Source organism: Solea solea, chromosome 4, assembly GCF_958295425.1.
Source record: "Solea solea chromosome 4, fSolSol10.1, whole genome shotgun sequence".
NCBI classification, from domain to species: domain Eukaryota; kingdom Metazoa; phylum Chordata; class Actinopteri; order Pleuronectiformes; family Soleidae; genus Solea; species Solea solea.
Genome location: NC_081137.1, coordinates 15104966 through 15128258, shown reverse-complemented (window position 1 = coordinate 15128258; position 23293 = coordinate 15104966). Strand labels below are relative to the sequence as shown.

Here is a 23293-nt window from a genome sequence, read left to right as displayed (position 1 = left end):
TTGTCCCCTTTACGGTTTGAAATATTTTAAGAGTCATCAAAGTCATCGAAGGCGACTGCATATGAGGTGAGGCGAGGAAGATGAGCGCGTCAGTTTTACTGCTATGCCATTGACCGCGAGTCATTTGGAAGTCTACCAGTAGATGGCACCATTGCAGCGTTTAACGCCAGACACTCCGTGTATAATCTAACAGAAGAAGTTAGTGACGTCGACTGTCGCAAACACCGTAAAGATGTCTGAATGAGCAGCTTATGGCTTAGCCTGAACGCTAACAACTTGCTTTTCTTTTTAGTTTATATTTACTTTTGTTTCCTTTAGCAGCGCGAACACTGTATTACATGGGGACCAAGAGTTTACCATGAAACTCCGGGCGCAGAATGACAGGTGAGCGGACGCTTTTACAGCCGGAAGTGTGACCTGGTAGAAAAAAATTGCTAGATGCTAATGCTAACGAGATTCCACCTCTACTGTCTAATATTACTGTTTATTGCCTGAAAATGACGATTAGTTTAACTGACGATAATAACCCCGCAACAATTGTGTAATGCTCAGGAGAACGGAATGTGTCCGTCTGTTAGTGATTGTCTGTTAGTCATTGTAAACAAAACTCCGTCTAACTCAACAACAATGTCTCTGTTGAATCTATTTTAATACGTACAATGTAAATAAATGAGGTTCACATTGTCAGTTTAACTTAAATAATGTTATAAGTGACAACTCTATTTCCTGTCAGCTTATGTCCTCAGATTGCTGCACAGTCTTGCAGTCATAATAAGTAAGTTCTATGAATGTATGTGTGTATGTGCATATTTAGTGGTCGTGGTCCGTAATGTTGCATCACTGCCTTGTTTTGAATTTAATCAATTATTTATTTCTTTGTTCTTTTTTTCTCTTAACCTGTCTTTGAGCTATGGAATGACAATATAAACCTTTGAGTCCCGAGACAGAACAAAATCAATCTTCTCCTGTGTGAGAAATTCACTTTTTGCTCTGGACTCTTTACCTGAATATAGGAAAAAAGAGGTTGGATTCAGAATGGATGATTAAATTCAGAGGAATGCCGCAATTCAGCATAGATAACAACTGTAGTAGAACACCACTGAAGAATTCTTACATTTGCTGTTTTTATCAGTTAACTGACTAAAATCAGGCATGTTGATACAGATGTTATTGGACACATTTTGCCTGAGGCCTCAAAAACTTTTTTTTCTTGTCAAAGGAGTGATTCCAGAAGAGCGCTGAAACTGAGGGAGTCTCCTACTGTAATGCAGCCTAAATCAAGTGAGCAGGACGACCATGTAGTCAATGGTTTATCCCTAACTCTGGAACCAGTGCTTCTCACCAGGACACCAGCCTCTGGTGCAGCAGCTGCTAACCCTGAGAGTAATGAGGTGCGAGTGCCCATGACAAGTGGGCCTGGGGAGTCCAGTGGAGGTGCATCATCCAGGAGGTCCAGAGTCGGTTCCCACAGCCACTCACATTCACATTCACATTCACATGGACACAATCAGAATCCGCATCACTCCAGTTCAGAGCCTGAGCTTGACCTGTCAGACTCTGATCTGGACTCAGGAGAACCCAGCACCTCCTTATCGGAGCTTCGCTGTCTGTTCCGCTGGCTCCAAAAGAGTCTTCCTTTCCTAATCATACTGGGTGCTAAACTGGTCACCCAACATACTCTTGGTAAATATGAGTTATGCAGAGAGCATTTTAACAAGCAGGAAACACAACCTATTAATTGTTCTCTTAATTCTTAGGTCTAGCAGTTGGGGTTGGCCTCTTCATGACTTTTTTATATGTGAATAAAAACATTCAAAAACAGGTTTTCCTTCAGGTAAGTCAATTACATGAAAGTCATGATTCATGCTGCACATCATCATTGCTGGTAAATGCCTGAACCGTGTTTTTACTTGTGTGCATCCTCAGGATCGTCACTCAAAACTAGAGTGCGTGTGGCTGCTTCTCTTCCTGATTTCTTCCACCGTTCTGCTTTACTACACTTTTCTTACTGAGACACTTTACCATTGGTAAGGTTCAGTTCATCACCTCTCAGTAGAGCAGGATTGTCTAATTGTTACTTTTTTTGGATTATATGATGCTGTTTGTGTTTGTGGGCTGAGGAAGACGACAGAGCTGCTTCCTGGGTGACTTGACTACAAGACTTAAATTGAGTGCATTGCATCATGAAAAAAAAATATGTCTATACTTGTACAATTAACATTTGATCAATATGTAGTGTGGTATATTGGCCACTGTGTGCTTAAATATGCTGCTTACATATATTAAGCTATTAAATAAACCATGGTTTGAGAAGCAGGGACCGAGATTGTGCCACTTGATCGAAATGTCATCTTCCCTTCAGCCTCATCTTCCTCAGCCCAACCATTGAGCAGCTGGGTTTCTGGGAGGTTCTATGGGCAGTTGGCATCACCAACTTCATAATAAAGTTCCTCTTTATGGGGATCAAGTGCCTTATTCTGCTGCTGCCATCTTCATGGGTGACCTACAGAACCCAGGTAAGACTGGTGGATTTCTTCCTGACCTTGATAATTTAAGACATTATCGCCACAATTAAATCTCTGTGATTTTATGTCTCCAGGGAAGGTGGCTGATGCTGACTGAGGAGCTGTGTCAGGTGCACCAGGCCATGGCTCCAGTTTCACTGTGGTTTCAATACCTAGTCATCCACCAGGAGGCTGATGGCACCCTTGGACTCACACTTGGGGTCCTGCTGGCTTTGCTCTACCTCATACTGAAGGTGTGATCATGGAAACGTAACTGTCACAGATCTAAGTAGTAATGTTGAAAACTGCCACTTAAGTAAAAAATAATGTTCTGTCTTTCAGCTTTTAGCATTGTATGGACAGTGGACATCTTTACTGAAAACTGTGAGGCAATGTCTAAAGGGAGAGGTGAGTTCTGAACCATTTAAAAAAAAAAAAAAAAAAAAAGTTCTGTTCAGGATCAGTAATCCGCTGTATTGAGGTGTTTTTGTTTTTCCTTTGTTTCTCAGCTCACAGGCACAGCGGCCACTAGGAGTCAGTGCAGCATGGCCGGAGATGTCTGCCCCATCTGTCGGGGAGAGTACAGAGAGCCTCGGGCTCTTCTCTGTCAGGTAAAACCACATCACAACAAGCCTGTCATAGTGTAACTTTACTCAGGCTTTGTAGTTAGTAGGAATTTTCCCCAATGTTCCGTTTGGCAACAGGAGGCAGATAAAAATCCTCAAGGCATCTGTCAGGCTGGCATGTCTCCCCTCTTCATCTCTGTGCTGTTGAGTCACAGCACACGATGAAAGCAGGCTCGTAGTCACTGAGCAGGAGCATTAACTCTTAAAAGACCACATTTGAGTAGCACACAAACTAAAAATACCAAAATATCCTATAATTAACACTTCTCTTTTTTTCCCTCAATTCATGTACATGACCCACTGACATGCTATTGTGTTTCTATTGTACAGCACATTTTCTGTGACAAATGCATCGCTCTGTGGTTTAACCGTGAGAAGAGCTGCCCGCTGTGCCGCACTGTGATCACAGAAAAAGTCTACCAATGGAGGGACGGCGCCACATCTCCACACTTGCAGATTTATTAATCGATAAGTCATATATTGGGAGCGTTGGAGTGAGGGACATTGGTATTACTTTATACTGAATATGTGATTTTCTATGGCTGTCAAACCCCACTGACAAATAATGTTGTACACACTGTTTCATTGATCAGCTAAGGGCTGTAGCCACTGTGGGCTGAGATCAGTAAAGGCACACAATGTTCACCTACAGAAGGCATGTTTCTGGATCATTAACCAGTAGCATCCCTACTTGTCACTCTTGACAGACAATTGAAAGATGATTTTCATGCCCATTAAGTGTTTTTTTTAATTTGCATTTTTTTTGTCTTTTCCCATTTTAAGTTGTTTTCCCTTGTTGCTTTTACTTACCTTAAATGTTAATATAAACTTTCTCTGTGTGGCAGCAAACGGTTCTACTACTCGGTTTTCTTCTACTTGTAAATATGGGAAGATAAAGAAATATTTTCACAAAGTATTTTAAACAGGTTTTTCTTCTGTGGTTCATTTGAACAAACAAACAAAGGAAATGCATCAATCCTGTCTTAAACCCAGTGTTTCTTCCGTCTGTGGACACGACGTACCTGATTTGTAACAATATTTGTTGAGCAGCTGCAAACTTCTGCTCAGGTAAAAGAATGTGACATTTGGGGGCTGACATCTACCAAACAAACTTTTCACAATAATGTTTCATGGTCCAGTTATGGCCAGAATAAAAAAAAAAAAACTATTTCTACTAAATGCTACTAAGCTTGTGAGATTAATTAACACAGAAAATTATTTTTCTATGGAGGTGTCTGAGTCTCGTTTTTGTACAAACCAAAGACTGGGGAAAAACATCTATTTTATTGTGTCCCAAAATAATTTCACTGTGTTATTTTGTACTCATTAAGATTCATGAACTGAACCTGAATAAAGTTCCACATTTGAATGTCTTGCTTGCATCATGAAATACAACGAAAATCCCTGTCATAAAACATGTTGCATTTGCTTGTTTTAAAAGATACTTTTCTGAAGTTGCAGATTAACACCTCAGTGCTTATTTTTCTAATCTAAACATCAAATTAGTTCATACACTGCAGAGTAAAGTGGATTATCAGCTCCATGCGACTGTTTCTCAGTGAAGAATTGTTTTGAATCTGATGTTGCCCAGGAAATGAATTGTTGATGTAGGTAAGGCGGTAGCACGACGGCTACGTTATAGTAATAAAGCAAGATGCCTGCAAAAGGCAAAAGAGGATAGCCAACAACGCTTAAATGGGCCCACAAATTATTTTTAAAGTGTATCCTATTGCTAAAAAACCTGGACATTTAAGCAGTTTGATGGAATAAATACTTTGTTTTTGGCGCGCAGGTACAACATCACCTGATGACACGGCCATCAGGCACAGCACACATCCGATTGCTTATCGCTGTCGTTATTTAGGATTGTTTGCCAGGCAAACATATTTGTTTTATTTTAATTAAATTTTTTTTCACACCTACGGAGAAGCCTCCCCAATTTCATTGTGTTTTTACCTGCAAAAAGACAAATAAAGTCTATTCTATTCTATTCCGCCTACCAAGTAAAGGTACTATTCTCAGTCCAAACACAAGGCTGACCAAGGGCTTTACCATTCCAAACCGTACTGTACTGCACCATGATGGAAACACGGCTTGAGACAAACATTGTGTAGAGGTACCAGCAGTGTTTTAGGTATTACTGTGTATTACTCACAATTTCCTTGCCAGGGCGACAGAAGTTACACGCTGGAGCTCCCTAGGCTGTAACATCAACAGAAATGTGAAACACCCTTTTATACAAAGATAGTGTTTATCACCTGAAGTCAGCTTGATCACAGAGGTTGTTCTGTTCTCAAACATCTAAATGTGGAGGATGCTTCTCAAACATACCTGGATCGAAGCAATAGTATCGATGCTAGTCTCCCCACCCAGCTCACAAACCTGACAGAGTCAGATAATATGTGTTAGTGTCAAGCAAAGAAATAAACAATCTTGAGATCTAACAGTATGTGAACTTTATGGATCAACTTTCAGCCTTTTCCACAAACACAATATACAGCATACTGTATCCACATACACAGTGTACTTAAAAGGCACAACGCTAATCTCATTGGTTTTTGCATCAGTTTTATCCACAATAAACAGCTCTCATGGTAAGCACTGCAAAAAGTCTAGCAAGAAAACCCCAAATGATGATTAACAATAAATACTGTAAAACATTGTCAACATCCTCAATTTAAGAATAAAAAAAAGCTGCTTCTGAAGTTGCTGTAAGAAAGAAAATCATACTCTACATGCTTGCAAAATATTCCAAAAATAAAAATGCAAAATAAGATGACCACATAATCTGCAACATAATAAATACTAGATAGCATAATATGAAAAATGTAGTGGTAAACGGGTGCTTTAAATAAATATAAACAAAGAAACCAAATGGAATAAAAAAATGGAATGAGCAACAAGATAAATCACTTGTGCGTAACATAATGAATATGAATATTAAAACTTAACACCTATGTAGAAAAAATATGGACTATAACCTAATGAAACATTAAAATGTATCCCAGTTTCAATGTGGGAAAATAACATATGATGAAGAACGTATGAGGAAAAAACAGGTTTACTTTTGAACCTTCTGTCGAGACAAAAATCATTTGGTTCAATAACAGTTTCATCGGTCAATTGAAAACATCAAGTATTTAAAATGCAAGAGACTCCTCTCCATGTGTTTAATTTTCAATTTCTATAACTACATCGGATACGGTGTTTAGGCTGCAAACTTGTTTAGGATGTAGCACGAACAGGTCAAACATATCATTTAAAAAACATCTTAGAAGCTGTTTCACTCATGAGTCTGGGTTTAACACCATGACAGACAGCTGTGTGACTAGTGTCTGGGCACAAAGAGCACACGTGAGAAACAGAAGACATGAACGCATCCTCAAGTAAAAGGCAGTGATATAAATCTAACCAGACCTATTCTGTGTCAGTGACCGTTGGTCTCTGTGACTGTGACAAGGCTGCATCTGTACTGGAGGTAAAAATTAAGCTGAATCGCAACTTAACGTGTTAAAAGGCATTAAAAGTGTGTTTACATTCAGCTCAAAGTAACTGTACAGTGCTTCTGGACAGGCTAACTACAGGAGACCTTCCATTCTGCAAAAATAAAAAAGCGTTGCCAGAATTTGTAATCGGTAGCGGTAGAAGACCTCCAAAGGCAAAGTGATTTTCTTCCTCAAACATACAGGAATGCTTGTGTTCACTGGAATTTTTATGTCGTTATTTTACTTAATCTAAACTGTAAATTCTTATCACAGGGTGGTCATTAAACAAAAATAAATCTGGCATGTTGAGGAAAACAATAAAAGCCCATAGAACCCAAATCTCTTGTGGTGGAGGCAACAAGTCATAAACACTAAAAGGTAACATTGTCCAGACATGAGGATAGAAGAGCACCAGTAATACATATTATAATGCCAGTATATCACACTGAAACAGACCCAGCACCCTCATTTGCTGGAATTACTCAACTTGATGTCAACAGACATGTTGGCTGCGTAATTCCTCTCTCGCAACACCAAGCCTGTCAAACCATGTGGCAGATTTTTGTGATTTTCAAAATCTATAATGTGATCTACAACCTGTAAACATCCAAGTGAGAAACAAACTGAAGCCATTTAGGAACAAAAGAAAATACACCTGATAATAACCTGGGTGGAAAAAAAAACTGTGTTGAGGTAACCTTTTGATTTTAAGTAGAGCACTCAGTCTATTTTTGGTTTGCGGTCTGTCAGCTGTCAGATTGTAGGGGGTGTCTCCTCTGCACTGTCCTCTTCGGGTCATCCCAGAGATTTCCCACTCCATATCTTTCACTCATCAGTGCTTCAGAAGCAATTATTAGAGGGTATAAACACTGACTTACTGTATGTATTATGTTATTTTACCTAAATGGTTTCAATTTGAGTTTCACATTTACATGAGGGTATAGTTCATACTTAGGTTAGAAAAAAATTCAGAAATGATTCATCTATCACAGAAACCTGCCTTTTTAACAGACATGTGAAGACTAACGGGCTTTTCCACTACATGGTCCCAGCGTGACTCGCCTCGCCTCTGCACAGCTATTTTGCGTTTCCATTAGCGATAGTACCTGGTTCTTTTTTCAGTACCTGCTCTGGCGAGTTTCCAAGCGAGCATGAGGCAATATTACGTGTGCCGTCACTGGAAGAGGCAGGAGCATGACGTCCCACACTAGAATCAAACCGAACAATGCCGAACTGTAGATCAGTTAAAAAGACTTAGACAGAAATGTCTAAAATCTCAATATTTAACAGGCGAATCTTTAGCAACAGCACTGCTGAAAGCCAGCGATCAAGAGCGACGAGCCGCATCACAAACCCTACCGCTGTATTTTAGTACTGTGACTGTGTCAGACGGAGTCTGTACCCCGGTCATGCAGGAACAGCTGAACTAATCTTTTTAATTAACGGATTCTAATGATTCAGAAAATCGTAAACAATTGCTTTACAAGTCACTAGTTTGTGTGTCTCGTGTATAAAACGAAGTCACGGCTGCTGTGATGACTCCGCCCATGCTGAGGTGACGGCGGGACCATGTAGTGGAAAAGCAGCATAAGGTAACAGCTGATTATCTGTGACAGGCTGAGGAGGTCAAGCTGAATCGGTGAATATCGTAGGCCAAAGAGAAGAAGGCGCTGCTGGAAGAGCTGGTGATCGGCGTTGACAGCATCAGTCAATTTTTAAAATTTCTACAAGTCTTTAAAAAAAGAAAAGAAAAAAAAGGTTAAAGGGAAGGGGAAATTGGAAGGAATCCTAATGTTCGCAGGAAAGCCAAGCGTCATAGATTCATGCGTAGATGTTCAGGTCGCTTGGAGTTCATGGGGTAGGCCTGCTTCTTGTAAAGCCCAGCATTCATGCCTGAAGGGTGCCTGATGGGAAGTGGTGCAGAGGCCTCGGAGGCGCCGCTGCTGCTGCTCGTGTCCATTTGCTCCACAGCGGAACCGTCCATCTGTTGCTCTCCAGAGGCTGGTGACAGCAGGGATGAGCTGCCCATCAGTGTGGGTCCCCTGGGCCAACAGTCTCCTCTCGCAAACTTCACCGGACTGTCGGAGAGGGAGATGAATGAAACTTGGACAATTCTGTGCTTTAGGCCAGTTCTTCTGTGTAAACACTGGATGTTATTAATCATCAAAAATCTGGGAAATTAATTGAGCTAAACTATTTGCATGCCATCAAAGTTTTCCCTCCTTATATCTCAAATTGTTTTTCTTCAACTGACTGTGATCACTTATTTTTTAAGCTCTCAGAGTTTTACTGTTGTGGCAATGGAAAGAAGCCTTTATTTACACTGGATAAGTTTATTTAAGCCAAGTAGGCTACGTTTACAAGGTCAGCAAATGAGTCATCAATGTGGGTATGACTCACTGTGAGAGAAATCTGCAAACGACCAATGGCATTTAGTGGAACTGGAGACAAAAACAACTTGCCGTTACCTCACAGGTGTTCTTGGGCTTCCTGGGAACTTCCGTGGTGAGCGGACTTTGGGTTCGAACGAGAACTTCTCTTTGACGTTTTCCAGCACAGATGGGGCTACATATGTGAAACCCTGGGGAACGGGTGGGAGACAAAAACAGAGGGAGATCTGAGTCCACCTCTTCCTTTCTGAAAACAACCCACAGCTGATGATGAGAAATAAAATGCTGAGCAAACCATATCATGCAATGTGGTGGAACAGTGACTGAAGCTTCCAGGAAAACAAACAGCACTAAACCAGATGGGACACATTTACTGATTCTCACAAGACTTGCTTTTGAAAATAAAAGAACAACAAAAAGAAAAAAATATGTTTTGGATGGTCAGAAAACACAAACTGTAAAAGGGCAAGTACATGCCACATCTTTCTATTAAAAACCCTCATCAAACCAAAAATAACACATTATCCCAGCTGTCAATGCTGCACTTAAATTCAGTGTAATTCAATAATTAAAAAAAAGATTGATTAATGAACACTAAATGCTCTGAGCTTCGCAACATTTTTACTACATTCAAATTCATTGACTGGGTTAAGCTCAAGATGCAACCTCATGATCTTATGTTCTTTATTGAACCTCATGATCTTATGTTCTTTATTGAACATAATACACAAATATAGCAGTTACTCTCCTGGTTACTGCTATAAAAAACACATTTAATCCAGGACAGAAAAAAGATGAAACGAACAAAAAAAAACCTACCAGGAAGATTTGATTGGCACTTTCACTGAGTGTGGAGTCATCAGGGCTGTCTACTGGAGTCTGGCTGGTGAACTTGGAGTCAAACTGGCTGACGTCATCAGCCGATTGCTGCCAAAAGAAGTAGGTCAGTTAATCATGTTGCATTAACGGGTCACATTGCTGCATGAAAAAAAACAAAAAAACCTTACCAGGAAAGGTTTAAATGGAGGCTCTACTTTGCGAGCAAGGAGGTCATCCCAATTTATGTGTCGGAAGAACGCGTGAGCCTAGGAAAGTTAATAAAAACATTAATATTTCATAATTACACACAGGTTTACCATTAAAAAGTCCTCATTTCCTGATTCTTGTTGAGGTAGAGGAGTGTGAAGACAAACTAGCCCTTCAAACAAGGAGTTTTTTGGTCACACAGCTGACAGCAGCCTCTTTAAGGGTGAAAACTTGTTGAATCGAGTTTACATGATGACGTGTCACATGAAGGGGTGTACCATTTCGTCAGGGTAGATTTTAACCACTACCACTTGTAAGTGAGTTAGGGATTGATTCTTCTCACCTGGACCTCAGCAGCATCACCAGGTCCAGCTCCGAGTCTCATTGAGGCGTTTCGTTTCAGCAGCTGAAAGACAAAGTGTGAAGCCTCTTTTTCTTTCTGCCTCTTCATATCATTCTGAAGAAACGACTAAGCCAGTGATGCATCAAGGATGTATAATGATGGATTTTTAGAACTCACCTTTTTCAGAAGGTCCCTGGCTTCTTGTGTGAGGTAAGGTGGGAGATTAAGTTTGCATTTCAAGATTTTGTCAATTGTCTTCTTTCGGTTTTCCCCAGTGAATGGTGGCTGTGAAAGAGAAGTGCATCAGGGACGACAGTCAAAACAAACCCATAATCCAAAACAGCAACTGTAATGTGATCAAGTGGTGTGCACTTACTGCGCCTGTTAGCATGTCATACATGAGAGCTCCCAGACTCCACCAGTCCACTGCCCGGTTGTGTCCACTCCTCATTAGGATCTCTGGAGCCCTGAAGAAGGAGACAGAATGCAAAAGCTGATAAGGAAGATGCACAATACAGTTTCTCTGTCTTCAAATCTGAGTCCAAATTCTGCGTGATGAATGACTGTGACGTACATGTATTCAATAGTTCCACAGAAGGTGTGGGTGACTGTTCCGTCATGGATGGACTCTTTGCATAGACCAAAGTCTGTCAACTTCACATGCCCTTAAAACAAAAAAGGAACCACAGCAAGAAGATGAGGGGGAAACTGCACATTACATTGTACACAGCATTTAAGTATCAGATAAACCAGACATAGATACTGTATACGTAGGTAGATAAATAGGTGTTTTATTCATCCCATTGGGAAATTCAAGTCCTGAAATAAGTGTCAAAATGAACAATGGAATCATCGCACTGAACTAAACTAAAATCTAAAAGTTGTCTGCCTTTACTGAGGAACAATTCAAGTTTATGTACCGTTGTTGTTGAGCATGATGTTCTCAGGTTTCAGGTCTCTGTAGATGATGCCCTTCTGGTGCAAGTGACCCAGTGCCATCGAGATCTCAGCCAGGTAAAAACTTTCAAGGGAAACAAGGAAGTGGAGTCATCGTGATAATCTATTTCTGTACCATCTCTTATTTTCTTTTCCATCTGTAAATGTTCCACCATAATAATGTTCAACATTACTCACTGCTCCCATGGGTGTTGTTCTCCACCTCACATAGGTTATTCATAATATTACACACCCTTATTTAATCAGCAGCTTAGGACATGTAATCACCGTTTTCAGCTACAGGCATTACTGTAACTGAACAACATGTGCGGGAAGAGTCTGCGACTGACGTCCTGATCCTGCCTGAGATAAACTGACCATATACCTGACCTGTTTTCAACAAACTAAAGGTTTTTACTTCTTCACTAAATATCAGTGTCAGGAAACAGTTGTCATCCTCAGTTTCTTTAAAGATTACAAAATTTGGGCAGAACAAGCCAAAGATCAGGCCTTCAACACCGTGTTTTATCGTTCCTACATGTTCTTACCATGCTGTGTCTTCCATAAAGATGCCCTCTCTTTCCAGTTGCATGAACAGCTCTCCTCCTGTCACAAAGAAAAAAAATCTGAAATGCGGAGCCGTATTTCACTACTCACACGTCATCAAACACAGCATGTTAAGATCTGCTCCATGCTTGAGTGTACGTCAATATGCTCACCGCTCAGATACTCCAGAATGAGGTACAACTTTCCACCTGTCTGGAAGGCATAGATAAGGTCCACAATAAAAGGATGCTTCACCTCCTCCAGGATGTTCCTCTCAGCTTTGGTGTGTGCTGTGTCCTTAGCATTACGTACGATCATGGCCTTGGCAAGAAACCAAGAAGTACAAATAGTCAGAGTGTGAAAATATTCAGGCCATAACTGAAACCATAATGGCTCATCATGTCAACAAGTGCAGAGGTGGAGCGGGAATCTGAACGTCAGGATGGTTGCTACAGTTAAAGAAAAAAACAACAGAACCTCTAGCTTCGGGGAATATGAGCTGGCTTTCCAAGCAAAGTCAGACATGTGTCAACTGCAGAGAGTTGGCCAAGCTGAACCCAAGCATCAGCTCTGGGAATTCTTAGGAAAAAGCCTGTTGTCGTTAGTTTGGGTGGTCTACACTTCTTTTGTAGCTAGAGAGCTGAATGAACCAGTTTGTCACAATAGGACACATGGTAACATACAGTGTATGTGAATTACAATACACTGTTCAGCTGCATAAAGCAGTCAATTGAGTGCCTATTAAACATTTGGATTAGATCAGTGTTTCCCAACCTTTGTATGTTGGGACCCACTTTTTGAAATGCTAATCTATCATGACTCACTTCCCAATAAATCTTGAAAGGGCAAAATATTAAGTTTCTGACTTCTTTTTTTTCTATTTCTGTAACAACTAATATTATTTTGAATAGCCGTTCCCAAAACACACAAGGAAGGTCAATCAGTTTCATTTTATGCATGTTATTTAAAAGGTTATTGTCAAATTTAGTTACACAATACAGATGAAGCCCATCAGCTCCACGTGACTCTCTCTGTGTTTCTCAGTGTAGTGATGTTTAGCTCTTGTGGCCGATATGACTGTGTTGCAGAGGAAGTGAATGGTTTTATGTCAAGACAGACTGAGGCAACGGCAACATTGTCCTCGTAAAGCAAGACAGTTGCAGACAGATTGATGGAGCAGATTGACAGGATAAATGCTTCTTGCCCCTGCCCGCCTCTGCGCTGTCGCTGTATATTGCTTGACAGAAATTAAGGACACAGCATACAAATAATGTCACACCATTGCTGTGTCCCAAGTCCAAACAGGGGTAAAAAAAAAAAAAATCAGCAAAAAAGATAATCATTAAACTACTCTGTGTGTACACATTTAATAAGCATTACACTTAACAGTATTTCAATGCTAATATAAGATTAAATAATAAAGACATTTGGCCAACCCTAAGAGACACAGATTCACTCACCTTCTTCAAAACTTTCATTGCAAAGATCTTCCCAGACGTTGCACCAGATACCTTTCGAACTTGAAACACCTGTAAAAGTTGACATCTTATAAAGCAAAAAACAATAACACAGGCTACATGCAGGGTAAATACATTTACAACCCTTTTAATACCACAGATTACCAATACTACCTTTTCACAGTCATTCTGGCTGATGAAAAGTATGACAAGAAATTTATGCTTTTAATAAATACATTTTCTTTAGTCACTTTTTATTAAAAGTCCAGTTAATTGCCTACACTAAAATTTATAAAAACACTCAACTGCTGGATAAATCAAAATTTACTTCAATAAGAAGATTCCATGATTTATTAATGAAAAAACACATTATTTGTTGTATATTTAAATTTCAGACTTAAGTGAGACATTACATTATGTATTCTCAAATGTTTGACTGGGTAGTCAAACTGTAGGTTACATGCAAAGGGCTGCAGCCAATCACAGTTCAATTATGTTTCATGTTGGGGTTTGGGTTAAGCAGGAGATGGTTCCAGGTCTTTGATCTTATTTTTTTCCCTATGCTTTTTCAGGGAAAAATATTTTTGAAGACAACATTTTTCAATTTTAATTGTAATAAGCCTTAGCCAACCCATTGAAAATCAAAAACTCACACAGTTTTAGTGCCTACTATGTCAGTCAGTGAAATACATAAGCACCAGCCTCAAAATCTAAATTTCAAGTTAAGTCACAGAGGAATATAGGGTTAGGTGAAATGTTCTCATTAGCCATCATCAACCCACCAACTGGCAATAATGTAGATTAATTATACATGTATGCAGGTGTTTCTCTGATAAGAAAAACAGGGAAGGGTCTATTTGGAAACTAAAGTTCCAGCATCTAAATTAATCTAGACGTACACCGTTTCTGTTCATGAGGACTAAATGTTGTTTTTACACAGTCTGACTTTACAGATGTGTCCAATTACACAAAAAAAGTACATTTGTAGGTGAAAGGCATCATCTAAATGAATGTGAAATGTTAATTATGGATTTCTAGCAAAAATGCTACTTGAGTATTCAATGGCATTATTTGTCAAATATTTCGAACTCCAGTAGCTGGAGTTTAGCTCATGAGAGCTAGTGAAAGTAATGCAGTGGTCATGGCATGTTGAACTAACCGGAGCAGCTAACCAAATGCATTTAAAAACCCTGGTAAATTTCATCACTTCTGTGGGATCTACAGCATGCTGAGATTAGAGGAGCAGCTCCAAGAGGCATTCAAGAAATCTTTTAAATGTCATCACTTCTGCAAACACACATGAAGTCCACTTACTAAATATTTGCTGCCACCTTGTGATAATAGATGCCCCACAAATTAGGTAGTAATTGGAGTAGGAAAAAAATGTGTTTATAAATGCAATCATTTAATAAAACATTTGTTTTGTATATTTTTAATATGTTACAAATAGTCACAGTAACTGAGCAACTTTTTTTTATAAGCAAATAATCAAATACTCATGCCCATCCTAATCACTCAATCACTCCCTAGTACAGAAAAAGGTGTTGGGTAAAGGACCCAAATCATCATAAAGAATCACTTGACTCACCTTTCCATAGCCACCTTTTCCCAAAACTTTCAGCAGCTCAAAGCATTCAGGCCTGATCTGCTCTGTTCCCTTGTTCACGCTGTTCTCTGAAATTTCAAACTTCTCACAGTCATCCATGTTACTGGCAAAACAAAGAATAAAGAAAATAAATAATAAATAAACATTCACAATGTTCAACTCAACGAGTTTATAATTTTCAAGACAGGCAGCAGCATTATAAATTAGTGTGACAACATTTGGAATTTATACAAAGACATGGATAAAGGGATAAATGTGTACTGATCAACTGGATGCTTTAAAATAGATAAGGTTAGAAATAGATCCAGGTTGGGGGAGGGACATTTTTATACATTAGCATATCAGGATACTCAACAGTTTAGTATTTTTTTTAAAAATGCAGAATTTTATATCAGTCAATTAATTGATTCATGAAACAATCCCTCAACTATTCCATAAAATCAGTAAAAGTCCTTATTGATCAATGTTTGATGCAGTTTTGGAGTCCTGTTTTGGTACTTGAGGATTCACAGTATTGGCATATATACTCACAAGTCAAAGCCAGTGCACTGGTCCATGTACTCACTGAGCTGGCCCTGAAAATACAACAACAGGACACAAGAGGGAGGGAATGTTTACAAATCAGCATGGGACAAAGTGCATCAAGATTATCATCCTGCCCAAAATAGTTGCTATTCATGACATGATTGCTATTTATATATAAAATACACTTTAAAATAATTTTAAGATTTGTAAACAGAAGTGAACAGAGGCTTCTGTCCATACTCTGCCCTCATTTGGTTTGTATCCTCAAAGGGATAGTTTGGGTTTTTGAACATTAAGTTGCATGACACAGACCCCAGGATTAGAGTGGATGCAATGTTGTTAAATAATTTAAGGAGTCTCTGGTTCAGAGCCGAGAAAACTAGTGCTGGGAGAGAGTTTGGGACACATAACTAATGGGTTTTAAATCACAGATATGCATGCATATGTTATGTTAACATGTATGAACAATAAAACCGCTGCCCATCAGTATGTCAGATTTGGCACTATTTCCATAACCTCCCTGCTGCCTACAATGGCCTGCAGCCTGACTTATATTGTAAGGGTGACATCATGTGTGTTTCCATATGTCTCAGGGTAAACACCAGTGGTTTGAATTCCACCCACCATTACCGAGCAGTAAGTGGCAAGCAGCAAGGCTGTGAAGGTATGGAATCAGAAAATATCAACAAATGACTGACTGCTTTAGTGTGCATCTTGTTTCTGAGTAAAATTCTGTCACCGCTTTGGCCTGAGCCTAGGATGAGACTGCAGTTCGAGTTTGGCCACATGTGTCGATCCCTGTTGTTTTTGGAAATTATGTTTAGATCGGTTAAATACAGCCATAATAAATAATGGGGTTCTGGAATGAATGCAGAGCATGGCTGACTCTCATTCAACCATGAAATATTAATAATTTCACCATTAAACAGATAATGGAAATACACCATGATCAACTTATTGTGAGTGCTGATGTTAATGCAACCCACAACAATATCGTGTATTGTCCCATCGCCATTGACCAAAAGCCTATGCCAATCTTTTTTTTAGAAATATTATGGACAATGTGGCCTATATTTGCGTGGTTGTTTATTTTCTACTTAAATATCTCTGCACTCTGATCTAAATTATCTGTTGACTAAATAATTCACTGAAAGACATTTTGCTGCAGTGAAATCCCAAGTTGAATGTATATATATGTGTATATATATATATATACACACACACACATACATATATGTATATATATATATATATATATACATATTATACATGTATATATACACACACACACACACATATATATATATATATATATATATATATATGTGTGTGTGTGTGTGTACATAAAGCTCCAGGATATTTGAGAACGCTAACATACAATATATATCCCGGTCGCAGCTTGTTGGTGGCCAACTTTACATTAAGTTAATCAATATTCAACTTATTGCCAACTTTTGTGTTTTTCAGGGCAAGCCTACATGTGTCGTTCATAGTATTGGCTGCGTGGGGAGGTATTTCCATAACACAGACGAATACCCATCCATAGCATGTAGCCAGTTACGATATGAGTCCATCATCGGACGCTCCACAACATCACATTCGTTTACGTTCTGCTCTCGTTGTCGCGGTTTCACGGCAGTTTTGCAGTTTTAACCGGGTAACCCTTTGTTTGCCGACTCTGTCGCGTATATGTTCGCCGTCTGTTTCGTGAATAACAGAACATTTAATAACAGTGAGAAAGAGCGGTGTCCAGGTTTACTTCAGCAGGTATAACAACAACCTGTCAGCCGGTAACACTGTTAATCTGATGAAAATGTTTGTCTCGTTGGGCGATGAAACTGACTGTAAGCTAAAGCTCGTGGGTTTATACTCCGAAAATGAGACAGAAACCTATGAAAACACGGACCGCTGGTTGTTCAATTCTGAGTCACCAGAATCCGCGGGAAAATGTCAAACGAGGACATGTCCGATAATGAATACCTGGTTAGCAACGCGGGCCCCGTAGCAGCGGCTAGCGTATTGCTAACTAGCTAACAGAGGAAGCGGTAGAATTAGCCTAAACGTTAACGTCCACTCACCCCGTCCTCAAGTTCGTCGTCAGAGACTTTCTCATCCGGTTGATCCAAATCGATGTCGAAAACCCCGGCCATGACCACGGCACTTCAGTTTGCGTCTAACGAGTAAACACACCCGCTCCCCCACCTCATGGGAGAACCGTTCCCGCTACAACCGGGTATAGCGGAGCAGAACGCGTGGCCTCACATCCAGCAAACCAAAACAAGACGAAAAGAGATGATGGAGAAGCAGAAGAAGCCTCTAGTGTTCACCACTGGCACTGCTCACTATAGTCTACCATTCATCAACATAGTGAAGAACAAAGTTTAAAGCGGATAGAATGCGTTTTGCACACATCTCCTCTTGTAAAAGACTACATTCTGCATGTAAAAGTTAATTCAATTATAAAAAATATTACTAATTCAATTTAAATGTGTCTGTTTAATGGATTTAATTATAACATACATTTTATTTTGAAATTCTATGAAATATCGTAATGAAAACCAATTTAACAATATAAATATGGAATGCCTTGACTGAGTGGCCCCCGGGTCATTTGAGTTGACGATGTAAACAGATGACACTGAAATTACAAGAATTTAATACATTGTAAAAAAAAAAATGGCATTGTGAATTCTGGAAATATTCAAAATGGAAAAGCTGACACATAAGACAAATTATATCCATAAATCCCCAGACCACAATAAATCATTTCAAAACTTCTTCCACCTTAATGTGACCTATGTGTACAATTCAATTGAAAAACATACAAACAATAATATATAAAAATATAGGATCCAAAATAATGTTTTTGTATATTTTGTTTTTTGTTCTGAATGAATAAGGTGTAATTGGTAACTCTGGGGCGTGGTTTCATCTACATTGTTCATTTCTTTAGAAGCTTTAGGTGGAATAAAGAGGGTGAGCTCTCAGTCCACATATTTTCTTTTGTTGTTAATGTTTTGTCTTTTGTGTGATGAATGTTAAGTTTCTTTTTGTTAAAATAAAAGTCTTTTAATGTGGCACGGACAAGAGCCTATTCAGTCTCATATTCGACCGTTTGTTTATGGATCAAAGTCGCTGGTTGCATAAGTGTGCACACCCTTAAACTAATACTTTGTTGAAGCACCTTTTGATTTAATTACAGCATTCAGTCTTCTTTGGTACACACCTGACATCAATTAAAGAGACTCTGATTAACCCTGAATAAAATGTCCTAGTCAGACTTTCCTGACATTTACTCAGTTTTATACTACAGTTAGAGCCATGGTTTGCAGAGAGCTTACAAAGCATTAAAGGGATCTCATTGTTGAAAGGTATCAGTCAGGAGAAGTGTACAAAAAAAAACTCATTAAAGGAGCTACAGGTATTTCTGGCAAGTACTGGTTGTGTTGTACATGTGACAACAATCTCCCAACTCCCAATTCCAAAAGGTAGTGTCATACTTTTCTTCAGCTGGAACTGGGGGTGGAGGGGATTATGAACACTTTTGGCCCAAAACCTAGAAAGCTGAAGATGAAGAGGAGTTTCACCTCTCAACACGACAATAACCCCAAGCATACATCCAAATTCACCAGAGGAAAATACATTTTTTTTGGAATGGCCCTGCCAGAGCCCAGACTTAAATCCAATAAAAAAATCTGTGTGGGGGGGGGGACATGAAGAGCAGGGCTGTGCACAAGAGATGCCCTCGCAATCTGACAGATTTGGAACGCTTTTGCAAGCAAGAGTGGGCATGATAGACTCCTACCCAAGGAGACTGAATGCCGTGATTAAATCAAAAGGTGTTTCAACAAAGTATTAGTTTAAGGGTGTGCACACTTGTGCAACTGGCTTATTGTATGTTTTGTATTTTTCCCCTAACAGATTTGTTTGTTTTTCAGTTGAATTGTACACGTGGTAGGAAATGTTTTGAAATGATTTATTGTGGTATAATTTAAAATTTTTTTTTTTACATCATATCATTTTCCTATCAGCGCCTTTTGTTTAAATGCATATAATCAATAAGTTTGTAGGTTGTATGCATGTGGGGAAGTGAGAGAACAGAGATGTGTTTGCGCGTGTGTCAAACCTTTACAAGGACACATTCTCCTTAAACTCAAGGTCGGGAGGTTTTGTCGAGGACTCAGCTATTGCACTCAAGCACTCTGACTCTTGGATATTTTCTGTCTGCATATTCATGTTTTGTTTCGCAGAAAAACTGGAACATTGCTGCATGTAAAATAATAAGCAGTTACTTTTTGTATATTCAAAAAAAGCGTGTGTTTACATATAAATATAACATATCATTACTATGGGAGCACGTTTGCGCCACTTGGGAAAAAAAGAAGGCACACCCAAGTCATAATCATGAGATTCTAAGTCATAACAATGAGATATTAAGTCATAATATGAGTCACTAATACATTATTATGCGATTGTATCTCATAGTTATATCGAGTCATTATGAGATCCTATCTCATATACTGTATATAAGATGTTAAGTCATTATTATGACATACTGTCATCGTTTTGAAATAGTATCTCATTGTTCGTGTGATATTATCTCAAAAGAAGAACTTTTCCGTTTCCGTTAGTTTCAATTGTAATATTGATGCAATATGTCTTTATGAAAACTGAAATTCCTCCAAAGTTCTAGCATTACGGTGCACACAGTTGTCTTTGTTCTGTGGTGTCAAAGGAAAGACCTTTCACATGAGCTTTATGGCATTTTAAGTGGCAGCAGCACTGAGTCTATTTCGGAAAAGTGGATCTCTTGAAATGGTTCCAGTGATTCACTGGATCAAATGTGAATCACTTAATGTCCAACTCCTTGTACTCGTGGACATCACGATGTGAGTGTGTGGCAGCACACATCAACGAGCTGTTGGTCTCGCTCGCTTCATCTGGTTTCCTTCTCCTACAGTGTTTTAGTGTCGACAGTCATATTCATATTCTGCCAAGTCAAAAATCTGAAAGGGATTGTGCAGTATGTGGTTCTATAGGACGCAGTCTCAGGTTACGGTTTTGGTCACTTTACATAAAGAAACGTCAACATCCTCTTGTCTGCTCTTTATTTTACGTCTTGACATATTCATGTAGATAAAGCGTATCTTATCCCAGGCCAATAGGAAAACATTCAGTATATACTACAGTATACAATACACTACACAGAGGAACTTATTTATATTTAATATCTAACCAATGTAGTCATCTGGTGTCATAATTATCAAGTTCTCACAAACACACGTGTATCTGGTTACTACATGTTTGACACAGTTTGACGTATTTCTGGCACGGAACTACAACAAAAATGGTGATGACTAAAACTCCACAACAAGAACAATAGCAGCTACGTGCTGTAGCATAATGCATTAGTTAAGCGGACACGTGAAGAGATTCATAATGTGTCTTTGGGAAGATAAACACACACGTGTCTCCTGCCATTAAAGGTGGAGAAAATTCTGCTGTGAAAAATGAAATGCCTTTTAGAGGCTCTGTGCTACAAGTTTCTTGCTGCAGTGAGTTCCACCCAAAAATAATCAGATTACAGTATCCCTGTGATTCACTGCAGAGTCTGAATACAAGCGTGTTTTCTCACCAGTAGGTGGCAGTAACCAAATGAAGATCTTTTCCAATGTGTGGTCCCAGTTTTTCATTCATCTGTGCATCGCTACACCGTGTTGAACAATTTCAATCCAATCAAAGATCCTCCACGACTTGTGTTAATGCAACGGCCACTCCGATGACACCGTGTTATATTAGGAGAATTGTTTTGAACACTTTCTTGTGAGACTGACAGAGAGAAACAGATGCTCCCTCATCAAAACCCTCTGTTCTGGAATTTGCTGGAAAATGTGCGAAAGTGTCTAAGTTTGGATTGTGTTTGAATACAAATCTGTTTGTGATATTTTGTGAGCTGTTAATAATGTTAAATAATGCAAAAACAAAAATGTAAGGTTTGGTGTCATTTGAGGAATCTAAGAAAAAAGACACCTCTCAGATACAAAGCAAATCTTTTCTTTTGAAAGAAACACTTTTAAAATCTTGAATCGCAGCCAAATGATCGCAGCCATGATCATTTTCAATCCATTATTTAGAAATAAAAACAAGATACAAAAATCAAATTACTTTGGCAGTTCATTCCATCGCTGAAAACATGGAATCTTTTAGTTAAAGTGCTTCAAACAAGCTCAACTTCACTGAAAAGTCTATTTTTTCCCCCCACATCTCCCATGTGTACGTTGCACATCGAGCCATTTCTGGCGATGGGACTACAGTTGTGGCGTCAGTAATCATACTCGCATGTACTGTATGTATGTGTTAAAGTGATTTAAGATGAGCACAGAGAAATTCTGCCCCTCCAGCAGATGACTATGAAAACAAGTCTTCTCTCTCTCTCAAAGGCTTTATTCTGCACAGTCAAGCGTTCAAGTGAATGAACAATACTAGACGCATATTCTGTGTGACGGAGATCTTAAAAAAAGTTAATTCAGCACAGACAGGACAAACTCATTTCAAACAACAACACATGATCTGCCGTGACAGCACAAGAATTTCAGCTACAAATGCCATGAAACGCGCCGTCCACTGGATTTATGTTTTTCCCCCTCTCTGGTTTACGTCAGCAAACAGGTTGTTTGGTGTTTTTCTGAACCTGATGACATGATTACTCAAAATGGCGATGAGGTAAACAGGAGAGTCTGTTTGAAGTGCAAATAAAATAAATACACTGATTCTTCAAAAAGTCCCTGCTCTCTGCCTCCCATCACTACAGCAGATATAAAAACAGTCAGCAGGCTGTCCCAGCTGCTTCTTGAGTACTAACACTCCACCACATTTGACCAGAACTACATAAAATGACAGCGGTCACTGATGAAATTCCCAGTAAATCCTCTGTGTAGAAAGTCAATCTCTGACCCTGTTCAGATCTGTCCTGTGTGATCCAGTTACATCCAGATCCGACTAAGTGTGGGTCTGCATGTTCCCAATTTGTCCAGAAAACACGTTCAGAGAAGTCCACATCGTTCACATGTCCTCATCGTTCACATGTCCTCATCATTCACCTGTCGTCATTGTTCACCTGTCCACATCATTCACATGTCCTCATCGTTCACCTGTCCACATCATTCACCTGTCCTCATCCTTCACCTGTCCACATCGTTCACATGTCCTCATCGTTCACCTGTCCACATTGTTCACATGTCCTCATCGTTCACCTGTCCACATCGTTCACATGTCCTCATCGTTTACCTGTCTTCATTGTTCACCTGTCCTCATCGTTCACCTGTCTTATCGTTCGCCTGTCCTCATCGTTCACCTGTCCACATCGTTCACATGTCCTCATCGTTTACCTGTCCTCATCGTTCACCTGTCTTCATCGTTCGCCTGTCCTCATCATTCACCTGTCCACATCACTCACATGTCCACATCGTTCACATGTCCTCATCGTTCGCCTGTCCTCATCATTCACCTGTCTTCATCGTTCGCCTGTCCACCTAATTCACCTGTCCTCATCATTCCCTGCCAAAGTTTCCAGTGCATGATTTATTTATTTATTTCCAAAATTTAGGCCAACATTTCTTTTACTCAGTAACAGATGTGATTAAAAGTAAAGTACTTCCAAAAAAAAAACATACTTCAGTAAAAGTAATATTACAAATTAAAAAAATTACTTTAAAAGAGAAAAAAACATATATGTGATGCAAAATACATCTAAAATTAAGTAAATACTGGACAACTGTAATAAAAACGCTAAACAAGCTTGTGAGAATGTGAGACAACACATGATATTAAGTGGTGGGCTGCATGTGGC

At 39.2% G+C, this 23293-nt stretch overlaps 2 protein-coding genes across 5 annotated transcripts; one reads left to right on the top strand and one right to left on the bottom strand.

The window, feature by feature from the left end:
- The first annotated feature begins 108 nt into the window (after positions 1 to 108).
- Positions 109 to 4503, top strand: rnft1 (ring finger protein, transmembrane 1). Of its 2 annotated transcripts, XM_058628421.1 has the most exons (10): positions 109 to 384; positions 734 to 775; positions 1220 to 1683; positions 1758 to 1834; positions 1927 to 2027; positions 2363 to 2516; positions 2600 to 2758; positions 2847 to 2912; positions 3014 to 3115; positions 3461 to 4503. In XM_058628421.1, exons 1-10 carry the CDS (start codon positions 359 to 361, stop codon positions 3593 to 3595), a joined length of 1326 nt encoding a protein of 441 aa, XP_058484404.1. In that variant the 5' UTR covers positions 109 to 358; the 3' UTR covers positions 3596 to 4503. The 2 variants fall into 2 exon arrangements, with proteins under 2 accessions (XP_058484404.1, XP_058484405.1); XM_058628422.1 differs by lacking the exon at positions 734 to 775 and having other exon boundaries at positions 111 to 384.
- A 1060-nt stretch (positions 4504 to 5563) lies between these two features.
- On the bottom strand, positions 5564 to 17740 carry rps6kb1a (ribosomal protein S6 kinase b, polypeptide 1a). 3 transcript variants are annotated; one of them, XM_058627963.1, is made up of 15 exons: positions 17523 to 17738; positions 15451 to 15494; positions 14902 to 15022; positions 13317 to 13385; positions 12030 to 12177; positions 11859 to 11916; positions 11295 to 11395; positions 10949 to 11039; positions 10751 to 10841; positions 10552 to 10659; positions 10375 to 10437; positions 10013 to 10090; positions 9825 to 9932; positions 9084 to 9196; positions 5564 to 8693 (listed from the first exon to the last, which is right to left on the bottom strand). In XM_058627963.1, the coding sequence occupies exons 1-15, from the start codon at positions 17592 to 17594 to the stop codon at positions 8429 to 8431; spliced, it is 1530 nt and encodes a 509-aa protein (XP_058483946.1). In that variant the 5' UTR covers positions 17595 to 17738; the 3' UTR covers positions 5564 to 8428. The 3 variants fall into 3 exon arrangements, 2 of the variants coding, with proteins under 2 accessions (XP_058483946.1, XP_058483947.1); XM_058627964.1 differs by having other exon boundaries at positions 14902 to 14987; positions 17523 to 17610; XR_009240121.1 differs by having other exon boundaries at positions 8557 to 8693; positions 9084 to 9252; positions 17523 to 17740.
- Between the last annotated feature and the right edge of the window lie 5553 nt (positions 17741 to 23293).